This window comes from Fukomys damarensis, unplaced genomic scaffold, assembly GCF_012274545.1.
Source record: "Fukomys damarensis isolate Sample0158 unplaced genomic scaffold, DMR_v1.0_HiC HiC_scaffold_9, whole genome shotgun sequence".
NCBI lineage: Eukaryota > Metazoa > Chordata > Mammalia > Rodentia > Bathyergidae > Fukomys > Fukomys damarensis.
In genome coordinates, this window is record NW_022900921.1 from 39639838 (window position 1) to 39652371 (window position 12534).

Below are 12534 nucleotides of genomic sequence, written 5' to 3' on the forward strand. Positions count from 1 at the left end.
CTTGTTCCTAATATTTTAGTATATCACGTTTTTACATGTACACTTTTCCTTTTAATATAAGATTTTTCTACCATGAAATGCACAAATCCTAAGTGTACTGTTTGGTAAGGTTTGACTACTGCATATACCTAGTGAAACAAATCTGTGTTCTTTGTGCCCTGTCCCTCAGTCTGTACACTCACTTGTTACTCTCAAACCTTAAGGCAACCACCATTGTTTTCCACAAAAATGGATTAATTTTATTGAAGTAGAAGTTTATATTAATGGGATATATCTTTTTGTATGACTTCTTTCAACATGATTTTGAGATATTATTGAGTTTATTAGGTCATCCTTTTATTATTAGGTAGTACTCATTTTATGAGCCAGAGCTGTTCCAGATTTTGTCTGAGCAGGTTCCAGATTTTGGCTGTTAAGAATCAGGCTTCAGTGAAAATTCTGTGCAACTACTCCACAGTAACTAGAGCTCAGTGCATCATCTTTATGTGGGAAGAGGATAGACTTGTCCTAAATCACCCAGTTTGATGGTGGGATACAACTGAAACCTAGCAGTTAGGTCACTGGACCTTGCACAGGACAGAAATTGAGTCATCTTTTCTTGCTTATTTTCTGTTCTACTTCCCCTGTTCTTAAGTGACCACATCTCTCTGTTTGGTCACTCCTACTCTTGATTTTTTTCTTCTTAAAGAAACCACAGATGACAAAGGACCAGATTCAAGAGGGGGCTTCCCCTCAATAGTTACTTAGAACTTAAATCCTTAGTGATGTTTTCCTTAGTTTATGACCAAGGGTTGTACAGACTAAGAATAACTATAGTAATACAAAGAACTTACTATGTGCTGAGAGTTAATTTTCAGAGCTTTCAGTAGATTAACTTATCTAATTCTTATAGAAACCTAGAAGATAGGACCTTTTATTATGTTCATTTATAGAGGAGGGATAGGGCAGTCAGAAAACTTAGTTGTGGTCTCAGAGCTTTTAGGTGACTGCTGGGATTTCAGGCTCTAGGTTACATGCTCTTTTGAAGACTCCAAGCATAGAAAAGCCTGCTGTCAAAGTAGAAATGTTGTCATAGCTAAACGCTTTTGTATATATGAATGCTACAATAAGTTACCTGTGTATAAATTAATCATTCACTTTGGAGTGGTATCAGTTCTTTAGAATGTCACTCATTTTATGAGTAAATAATCAGAATTAAGAGAAAGATGGGGAGGGAGCAATCAGTTTCCATTACAAAGTCAACACAATTGCTTGTCTCACTGAGATTATCAAACAAAAAAGCTGTTTGAAGTTTTCCATTGGATATTCAATACATAAAGACTGTCACTCGTGACTTGTGACTATTTATTGCTTTCTCTCCTGAAAAGAAAAAGTCTGTGGTATTTTTCTTCCATGTACTCATGATAATGTGTTTAGAAAGTACATTGCCTTTTCTTCTTTATTTGTACTTGTATTTTTAAAAAGGATCAAATCTGATGTTAAAGCTAGATGTTCTGGGTAGTTTCTGATAGTTGTTCAGTACCTATACTAAAAGGGATGTCTTTGTAAATACTAGTTACTTATTAACACTGTTGACTGCCTAGCTTAGCTCAGATAATTAGCCTAGGATTGACTTCTTTGTAGGTAGGTACACTTAATGATGCAAAACATCAAATGAAGAAATATGTGTCTCTGATGAGAGTTCTCTCCAAATGCTTCCCTGCCCCTTCCCTACTCCCTTTCTTCTTCTGCCCCATTTCTACAGAATTTTGAATACTGAATTCATCATTGTATTTCATTTGACCAATGTGAAATGTTACTACATTGAATTGATTTGGAGTATACTTGTTTAATCTTATTTATTTACCTCATTTTAGATTTGAAATTTAATCATATTTTGATTGAAATGATTTGATAAACCTTATTTTATGACAAATAGCTGTTCTTCAAAATATTATGTTTGTAACTGAATTATATTCAAGTAGTCTTGCTTTCTGTCTTGACAGATTATAAGGGAAAATAGTATCTCTCTGAGTGAAATTGAATTGCCTTGCTCAGAGGACCTGAATTTGGAAACTTTGTCGTAAGTAGTACATTACAAATAAACTACTCTAGCACCTATCCAATAACTAAACAGAAATTTACATTATAGGGGACTGTTGTTCTTGATTTGAGTAATTTGAGTCCTCCATATTTTTAAGCACTGTTTATCAGATTGTTCACAAGATTAGTCTATGGTTATCATGGTTATGATGATGATGATGATGCTGATGATTGTAGTGCTGAACCCAGAGCCTTGTACTAGGCAAATACTTTACCACTGAAGCACATCCCCATCCCTTATTTTTATTTTTTAAAGCTGTCTTTTTTTCTAATTTTTTGAAAATTATTATTTTTTTTTCAGCTTTGAGTTTATTGGTACATTTTAGGGATACAGTACAGTTACATTCATTGTTGGGATCTTGTACCTCTACATGACAAGTCTTGATTCTCATTTTTTCCCCTTACCCCTACCCTCCCTTCACCCCCTCCTCCCCTCCCCATCTACAAACACTTTATTTCCATCTTTTCATTATCTCACATTTTTTTCTTTTCCCTTATTACCCTTCCCTTACCCATCCCACCTTCCCTACACCTTTGGGTCCTTTCTTCCCATTTCTAAATGTCAGTAATCTTTTTAGTATCTTATATATTATTGCAGATTATTCACACCAAAGAAACTATTCGGTATTTACACATGTGTGACTTATTTATTTCACTTAGGAGTGTATCTTCAATATGTATCCATTGTCCTATGAATGAATCTATTTTCTCGTTCTTTATGGCTGAGTAATATTCCATTTTATAGAAAAACTACATCTTCTTTATCCAGTTTCCAACGGATGGGCAAATGGGCTGTTTCCAAGATTTAGCTATTACAAACTGTGCGGCAGAACTCTGAAAATTAATTTTATCGGTATACTTTTGATATACATAATGATACCATTCATCACAGGAAATTTGTACCTGTACATAATATATCTTGATTCTTTTTTTTTCCCATTCCTTTCCATTCTCTTCAGCCCTTCTTCCCCTCCTTATTAATAAATGCTTTGTTTTTATTTTTTTCCCTTTTGTTCTCTCTTTTTCTTTTCCTTTTTTTTTCCCTTCCCCCTTCCCCCTCCCTTGGTCCCCTTCCCATTTGAATGATTTTTTTCCTCCTTCCCAATATCTATCATCCGAGGACCTGTCTCGCAAATGCAGGGTTCTGTGTTTGATTCCCGGTACCAAAAAAAAAAAAAAAAAATCAACAGAATCCAATATCTGTCATCCATTTTGGTCCTTATTTACGTTTTTGGTTTCTCACACAAGAGAAACAGTGCAATATTTAAACATATGTGTCCGATTTATTTTACTTAAAAGTATGATCTCAAGGTGCATCCATTTACCTATATGAATGTGGAGTCTTGCCCTGAGAATACAGTATTGGAGATTTAGCATGTACATGCTCCTATTTTACCTTCTCTATTAAAAAAATTGACAGCAGTCTAAAATTATCTTTGTGGAACACATTAAACAATATAATCAAGACTTTATTGGTAAGGGCCATGTGCTTATACATAGAAATCTGTGATTGGTTCAAGTCACACTGGAACATTAGCAGTTTGGAGAACAGGAATGTTTATTATTTTTGCCCCAATGTATTACATAATAATGAATTCTAAAGGAAAATAATAATGGTGTTAAATTTCTTATAATCTGTTTATAGGCAAGCGCATGTCTACATAATTGCAGGAGCCTGTTTATCTCTGGGTTTTCGATTTGCTGGCTCAGAAAACTTATCAGCATTTAATTGTTTGGTAAGAAGTGTTTTGGTTTACTCTTTTATTTTTACCAAAGCCTTAAGGTGTTTCTTTTAACTTTGATTTTTTTCTTTTGTTTTCCCAGCATAAATTTGCAAAAGATTTTATGACTTATTTGTCTGCACCTAATGCTTCCATAGTAAGTATTTTCATAATTCTCCTTGATAATAAAATAAAACTTGAAAATTCACTGACAACTCAGTTAATGATGTGTGGTCAAACACCTCTGCTATTTGAATTTAAAGCGGGAGATATGAGACATTAGCTGACTTTCTGACTTTGTTCTAGGATTAATTAGATGAGATGTGATGACTTTTGAAGGATGCACAGGTGTCTTATGTGACAAGAGAATAAATACAGAGTCTGTAACTTTTGGGGACTGTCACACTTCATGGTGTTCTGTCTCAGTACCAAATAGCAGGGGTTTCCTTTAAAAGAAAAAGAACAAACTAGTCCTTAGTAATGATTCATTTGTTCTTGAACCATTGTGGCTCTGATAACTGGAAGGCTGCAAGATTTTATTTCCTAGTGAAAAACCACATAGATTATGTGATAATATTTATCATATGGGAAATTAGAAACAGCAAAAATTCCCAAAGTCAGGCAAGTTTGAATATGGCATATCCATACATTCTTACACATTTGGGGCCTTCAAAGTCATGTACAAAATTTTTGTCCATGAAGAATGTATAATTATTAAAAAGGTGAAAAATAGTTTATATAGTATTACCTCAATTTCATTTGAAAAAAATAGATGTATATGGAATAATTCAGAGAAAAAAAATCTAAAATTTTAATGCCAATTGTTATTGGGTAGTAGGATTCCAAGTGCTTGTTTCCTTCTTGATACTTAATTTTTGAATTTTCTAAATTAAACTATATTGTAAACAAAAAAAAATAGTTGTATTTACAGATTTTTTTTTTTTTTTTGATATTACCAACAATCCTGGTCTTGTAAGGATGGCTGATTTGGCTTTGTTACGTGGACATACAACAGTGATACATTGAGGTCGTCTTCTCTGTTACCAGACAGGTCCCTACAACCTAGAAACCTGCCTGAGTGTGGTGCTGCTGTCACTTGCCATGGTGATGGCTGGATCAGGGAACCTGAAGGTTTTGCAGCTCTGTCGCTTCTTGCACATGAAAACAGGTGGTGAAATGAACTATGGTTTTCACTTAGCTCACCACATGGCCCTTGGACTTCTGTATTTGGGAGGAGGAAGGTAAATAGATGTGTATTTTTTTTCCCTTAATGAAACTGTTTTGAGTGAGATCTGTAAAAGTACCCTAGATTTTGATTATCTGTTCTTAGTTCTTTGCATTTGCATATAAATGTTAGAATTTGTCTTTTTCTGTACTAAAAAAACTGACAAAATACTGGTTAGAACTGCACTGATTCTACAGAATGCACTTTGAAGGGAATTGAATCATCTCAGTATTGAATCTTCCAGCCTGTGAAAGTGGTGTATTCACTCACTAATTTAGCTCTAGTGCATGTGATTTTGCTTGACTGCTACAACTTCTGCAAGTCCTAGAGGCTTATATTTCCCTCTAAGCATTGGAGCTCACATTTCTAGTAGTATAAAATATGATTGTCAGGAAGGTGTACATTACATTTTTGAACATGTTTTGTGTGATTATCTTTTTAAAATTGTTTAGAATTAAGAAGTTAAGTGTTACTATGAAAAATTCTCTTATTTTGTGCTTTTGAAATTTTTTTTCAGTAAAACACCTGTGGTTATTAATACTCTTAGTTGCTTCTTCATCATTCCTTATGGTATGACTCTACTCGTTCCTCTTTCTTATTGAATAAATTTTCTTCCACTCTGCTACTTCCTTTTCAGTGATTATCAGGCTTTAAATATTTGTGTATTCTAACAACATTTAAAGTTACAGTCTATCCTATGCCATTACATTTAGTCCTCAAGTTTCTAACATTTGATGCCTTAGCCTTCATCTTTGAATTTTGTTATATCAAAATGGTAGAGATAAAAACATGGTCTGTAGTATACACCTACCAAAACAGATGCATTTCTTTGCTTAGATATTGAAATTTCTTCCTAATTCATTAACTATATGAGTGTGTACACTGAATAAGTTCTTATTTATAGTCTACGTTATTTTAAAAGGTAGGGATGGAGATTTGGGGATGTGTGTATCTTTGTATTGAATAGCTACAAAGTAGTTTTATGCAATGTTCTTTATGGTCTTAATTTTAAAATAATGTTTGTAGCAAAAAACTCTAGGCCTTTAGGCTAAATTGCCTATTTACTGTACTAAATTTATGAAGGAAAGAAAGAAAATTTTAAAAGGTCCTTTACTAAGTGAATATGACTTTTATAGAAAATAGTATCCTATTGATAGAAAAAATGATTTATGTTTAGAGGAACAGTTGTTATACATTTATGTAAAACTTTTTAAGGTAACTTTACCTTTTCATTTAGTCCATCACTAAAGGAATAATTATGCATTACAGAAGCATAAAAAAAATACTTATGAAACCTAGTTAAAAAAAAACAAAACCTTGTCTTTTTAAAAGTCAGGTACTGGAAGAAGAAGGTGGCATACTTCATGCATGACTTTCAGTGTATATAAGTTGTAGGATTATTTCATGGCCCTCACTACTATCCTATTTTAAGTTAAATTAATTCAGGGATTAAACCTTAACATTTATGGGATGTTTCTTCTGCTTAAATAGTCAATCTTGAAACAACTAAGGACTTAGCTGAAACATTCACACTGTTGAAACATTTGTATTTATCAAGGCATTTTAGCAATATGGCTTGCCAGAATATTCCAATATCCTGATTCTAAAGAATATCTTGAAAATATGCATAGGCATAATGACATCCATCCCTTTCACCTTTGCTCTGCAGATATTCTTTGAGCACATCGAACTCTTCCATTGCCGCTCTTCTCTGTGCCCTTTACCCACACTTCCCCGCTCACAGCACTGATAACCGGTGAGTATAGATATTTCTTAAGTTCTCTAAGGCGATAATTTGGTGGTAGTTTGGTTTCATGAACCTCTTTCCAAGTTAGCATTTTCTGTTCTTGAACTTAGTCATCTTCTTGGCTAAGTCTTTTAAGTTTCTCTTATAAAGTATTAGACTGGAAGAGAATTTTGTTGCACATCTGATGCCTGACCAGTGTGCACCATTCTGAAATCTGTAGAACGGCTTGGAATTGAGAAATAGGCCAAGCAAGGTTATCTCTGGGCTCAGATTCATCAAAGAAAAGAGTCATCAAGGGAAGTTCAAGAAGATATCTTTTCTGCTATAATTAATTCCAAGAGAAAAATTCATTGGATTTATTGACAGTTTCTCTGAGTTTTCTCTTTTACAAAACATAGTCATATGTTTTCTGTATGTGACACAAGAGAGATAAGAAAAGCAAAATGCAGCAAAACATCCAAGGTAATCTAGAAGTAGCTGTGAGTGATCAGACCCCAATCCTGTAGACATAGATAATACAGAAGTTCTGTATTTTAGAGCACAAAGAATAACCAGTACTGACTCCTTCCTTGAAGCTTTCAGTATGCAGATTTCTTGATAATGGGGGAAGGGAAAAAAATAGCTCATTCTAAATGACATCTCACACTGTGTTTAATGGAGGCACCTGGTTTTCTGTCCAGTGAAAGGTCAGCAGTGCTTACCAGGTTGGGGAGAAGAGCCTAAGTGCTGTTTGCAGCAACTAAGCCATCATTTTATTTTACTTTATCTTTTTCTATTAAGTTTATTGGTACATTTAAAGCAAACAGTACCGTTCTATTTATCATTGGGATCTTGTACGTTTACATGATATATCTTGGTTCTTGTTTTTTCCCCATTCCCCTGCCTACCAGTCACCTCTTTCACCCTTTTTATTTATAAGACTTTGTTTCCATTTTTTCATTTTTTCACATTTTTTCTTTTCTCTTAGTAAATTTCCCTTCCCACTTCGTCTTTATAAGCCATCATTTTAACTGCTGTGTCAATTGTACCTGTTAGATGGAGGATGGCCTGACCTGAAATCCAAACTCAATGATAGATGGAGCATAAGCGCTTTTGTTAAACTACTTCAGCTGTGACATGTGGCTGCACACCTGTCATTTAGGAAGAATGTTTTTGAGTTGTTAGTTATTGTGTAAGTAGAGGGCTATATCCATATATTGCTGGTCATAGTGTTAATTGGTTTACTTTTTTATTTTTGTTCTTTTGGGAGTTTTTTTTTTTTTTTTTTGAATCAGAGTCTTGTTATATAGTTCAGGCTGGTCTTGAACTCACTATGTAGCCCAGACTGGCCTCGAACTTGTGGTGATTCTCTTCCCTCAGCTTCCAGAGTGCTAGGATTACAGCATGTCCATGCCCAGCCTGGTTTACTATTCTGTTAAAGCAATTTGATAATAAATGTCAAGAATCTTCATGGAATTTATAAACATCAGGTTTTTTTTTTAACCATTATTGATTTTATTTTTAATAAGATTTATAAGAGTGAGTAGAATTGGGTGGGAAGAGAGAGACTATTCTTTATAAACAGTTTTTTTAAAAAATTAAAGTCTGTTCTGGCATGTAGCTCAGTGGTGACGAGCCTGACTGGCAGGTGCAAGTCCTGAGTTTGATTCCCAGTACAAACAAACAAACAAAAAAACTGAAGTCCGATTTTATCTCTTATGGTATTGAAAATATAAAAACTTGTGTGTTTACATTCTAAGATATAAATTTTAAAGTTTAGTTTTTAAAACTCAAAAGTATGCATATATACACACACACATTGTCATCTCTCCATCAGTTTTTGTTTTATTGTATATTTCAAAAGTATGTGTGTAGATACTTGTGTGCATGTATGTATACGTAAAAGCGCTTTTCTTTCTGAAACTGGCCCTCCGATCAGTCCTTAAGAGAAAGAAGAAAAAAAGAACTGGAAATACATTCCTGAGAAGCAAGAGAGATACCTGTGTTGAGTGGAGAGGGATATTTGGGAGGGTCTGATTTTATCAGTGGTGAACTCATTAGTAATATTTTTCATGCTCAGATGACTTTCACTTTCCTATGAAACTTAAAAAATACTCAGATAAAGAAACTCTTAGGTCAAGGATCACAATTATACTTTTTAAAAAGATTTTCTCCATTACTTTTTTATTGAACTTGTCATCTTCCTTTCAGATTTCTCTTTGGGGCCAGGGATTTAGCTCAGTGGCTCTGTGCCTACCTTGCAAGCACAAGATCCTGAGTTCAATTCCCAGTACCAAAAAAAAAGATTGCTCTTCATTTAAAGATACTGCTTTGGCCTCTGTCCTGTCGTAAAGCTCATCTCATTGTTGTCACCTCCTCTGTATTTTTGTACCCAGGTATCATCTCCAGGCTCTCCGGCACCTCTATGTACTGGCTGCAGAACCAAGGCTTCTGGTACCTGTGGATGTGGATACAAATACGCCATGCTATGCCCTCTTAGAAGTTACCTACAAGGTAACTCTTCCTGTCATTTATTTGTAATTTTATTATCATTCAACTTTGCAGGTCAGAATATCTCAATCATGTTGTTTAGTGAAATGTGTCTTATACAAATAAGTCCTTGTATGTTCAGCTAGGCCATTCAGACTCATTCATAGTCCGTAGGTATAATTTCATAGGTAATATCTGCTGTTATTTTGTTCCTAGAGTTTATAATTTGAAAATGTTCCTGCTAATTTTACATGGCTGATAGTAGTATTCTAAAAAACTTGTTGAGTTAAAACTATGCTTAGATTTGTTGGCAGAGCACTTGAAAAACCCAAATTTTGTATTTGATGAGAGATCTTTCATTTAGATGTACAAATAGGTCACAAGCCGTGTATCCAAATCCTTCAGCAGATTGTGAAGTTCCCTTTGTGTATCAAAACTCTGCTACTCTCAGATATAAAAGTAAGGTGACATTGGAGCTGGGGGAAGAATAGAGTGTGACAGTTGGAGGAACTGAGTGTGGAATACTCATAGAAAAGCAAGAGCGCCTGTCTAGCTCTGGAGTTGGGGCAGCCATATGGTGGACTCTGTGGGGGCTGAGAATTACCAGGGGAGTTGTTCTCAGCAGAGAAGGCAGCAAGTGCCTAAACCCCAAAGCTGTGCAAGTGCAGTTCCTTGGGGCTGCTGGCCTAGGAACAGTAAGCCTGAAAGGGGTGGGATGAACACCCTGGAAGGAGTTGACATGGGAGCTCTTTAGTGTCTCTATGCTGCTGAACCAACCCTGTACGAACTCAAGGGATGGGGTGTGTGGAGTGCTGTTTCTTCTCTGTGGTTTCCACTGACCACCTCATAAACTGTGGCTGTACTTTTACCTTTGTAAAGGGCACTCAGTGGTATGAACAAACCAAAGAAGAACTGATGGCTCCTACCCTTCTTCCAGAGCTCCACCTTTTAAAGCAGGTAAGTTGAGAGTCACTTAGGGAGGTCTGTCCAAGTCATAAATTGAAATAGAAGTAGCATGACATTAAAGATAGCTGTACAGAAGCCTCTGTTTGGTAGGAAACAGGAAAGCAGCAGCAGGAAGAAGGTCAAGAAGAAGAGAAGTTCTTGTCCTGAAGATCTTTACTGATAGGTTAGGTATGCTCAGAACATGATTTACATGCCTTTTTGTCCGGAAATATTTTTTGTTAGCCTCTGTTTCCAGCTGTTGTCATTTCTTCTGAGAAGCATGGGTTTCACTTTGTCAGATTGGCATTGTTTCAGCTTCAAATTGACTGCATTTACATTTATCTTGGCAGATTAAAGTTAAAGGCCCAAGATACTGGGAACTGCTCATCGATTTAAGCAAGGGAACACAACACTTGAAGTAAGCATATTGAATTTCTCAAATGTACCTTTTAGAAAGTTAATAGAAATATATGGGGAGGTATGAATTGCAGATCATTGGCTAGAGTACTGCTTATCTCTCAGTCTCCTTTAAAACGTTGGTTAGGATATATATTGAATAAAGTGCTTTATATCTTTGAACCAGGTTTATATTAGAAAGTGAAAGTTTTAATTTGGATGAAATCCTAAATATTTACATTTATTCATTGAGGAATTTGAGCTAATTTAGCTTGTAAAAGTAATGGAGCTGGGTGTGGTGGCGCACGCCTGTAATCCCAGCATTCAGGAGGCGAGGCAGGAGGATCACTGTGAGTTGGAGACCAGCCTGGGCTACATAATGAGTTCCAGGTCAGTCTCAACTACATAGTGAGACCCTGTCTCTAAAAATCCAAACCAAAACAAAACAAAACAAAAGTAATGGAATTGTCTCTTGGTACAATAATAAAAGATCTGGTTTAAGAAAATAGGGCTGAGATGTATGTGCTTGAAGGGATGTTATTGTAACAACTGATGTTTGTCAAACCATGCCTTCTGTAGTACTACTCTTTTGTTAGAATGTTCTCCTATTTTAACAGTGTAGTAGATTTCTTTTGGATTCAAATAGTTGTATGCAAGTAATTAGAGTGTTAATTTTATACCTTAGTATGTAAATTATCTTTATATTTTAGAATGTTTTAACAAGCATATAAAAGTTTTTATAGTGTAGTTCCCATTTACAGTTTCTCTATATGTATAATAGCTTATATCTGTGCTGTTATCTTTAGATTTGTAATATTATTTCTTTTCTGCTGCAGACCAGTTACTACATATTTATGCCTCTGTCCCATGCATAGTGCTAGGGATTAAAAGGAAAGCCAAGCCGAGTTAGATAAAATGCTCCCTATGAAGTTCATATTTGAGCAGATAGTCAGAATACCTTTTCATTTAACAAGTACCATGCATCTAGATATGCGAAGAAGGTAGAATATTATTTGAGGCTTCCCTGTAGGGCTGGCTTAATTTTAAACATAGAAAATAATCACATGCATCAGTGGAGAATAGTCAAGACTTTTATCTTCTGTAAACATAGCTTTATCTCTCTCATATTAAGTTTGTGTTTTTCTCTTCCAGGTCCATTCTTTCCAAGGATGGGGTTTTATATGTTAAGCTCAGGGCAGGTCAGCTCTCCTACAAAGAAGATCCAATGGGGTGGCAGAGTTTGTTGGCTCAGACTGTTGCCAACAGGAACTCTGAAGCCCGGGCTTTCAAGGTAGTATTGACTGGTGAAAAACTCAAAAGATGAGAAGAAGTAAAATCGTAACTCACTTGCTCTCTATCTCTCTTTTTTTTTTTTGGTACTGGGGATCAAGATTGGGACCTTGCGCTTGTGAGGCAGTTGCCAGCACTGCTGAGCTAAATCCTCAGCCCTCGCTTCCTCTCTTACTGTTGTAGGTTGTAAAGCCTGATGACCTTTGCTCCCTTTGCTGTTTTAAATGGCAGCATAATAAACTAGGGGCAATCTGCCAGTACTCTAAGTAAGACTGACATGTAGTAGCAACAAGGCACACAGTATCTTAACACCGTAAAAATAGCTATTTCTACTCATTCACTCTCAACTCAGTCAAATTTGCGACTTCATAGCAAAAATAGAAATAGGTTTTTGCAACCTAGCATTTCATAAATTCCTTTTTTAAACCATCATTTGTTTCTCGAGCTTGAGGAGGATGAAATTTTGATAGATTCATTCTTCTTTTATTACTTTATTATTTGTAGTGTTTGATTGTCAACATGATGGTGTTTGAAATGAAGAAATACTTAAAAGAACATATAAATCTCATTCCTTTGGAGGAGTTAGTACATATTTTGTTCTAGAGAACTGAAGTTTCCCACACTATAACTGTGTTCCATGATCCAGCATTAAAATTTCA

At 35.2% G+C, this 12534-nt stretch overlaps 1 protein-coding gene across 2 annotated transcripts in view; it reads left to right on the forward strand.

The window, feature by feature from the left end:
* Anapc1 (anaphase promoting complex subunit 1) overlaps positions 1–12534 on the forward strand; it is an 82108-nt gene that overhangs the window by 59164 nt on the left and 10410 nt on the right. For both annotated transcript variants that reach the window (XM_010638180.3, XM_033761684.1), the window contains 9 exons: positions 1986–2062; positions 3728–3818; positions 3907–3960; positions 4851–5044; positions 6698–6784; positions 9151–9268; positions 10124–10201; positions 10540–10607; positions 11738–11876. In XM_010638180.3, the coding sequence (XP_010636482.1) occupies positions 1986–2062; positions 3728–3818; positions 3907–3960; positions 4851–5044; positions 6698–6784; positions 9151–9268; positions 10124–10201; positions 10540–10607; positions 11738–11876 (906 nt within the window). The remainder of the gene's footprint in view (positions 1–1985; positions 2063–3727; positions 3819–3906; positions 3961–4850; positions 5045–6697; positions 6785–9150; positions 9269–10123; positions 10202–10539; positions 10608–11737; positions 11877–12534) is intronic.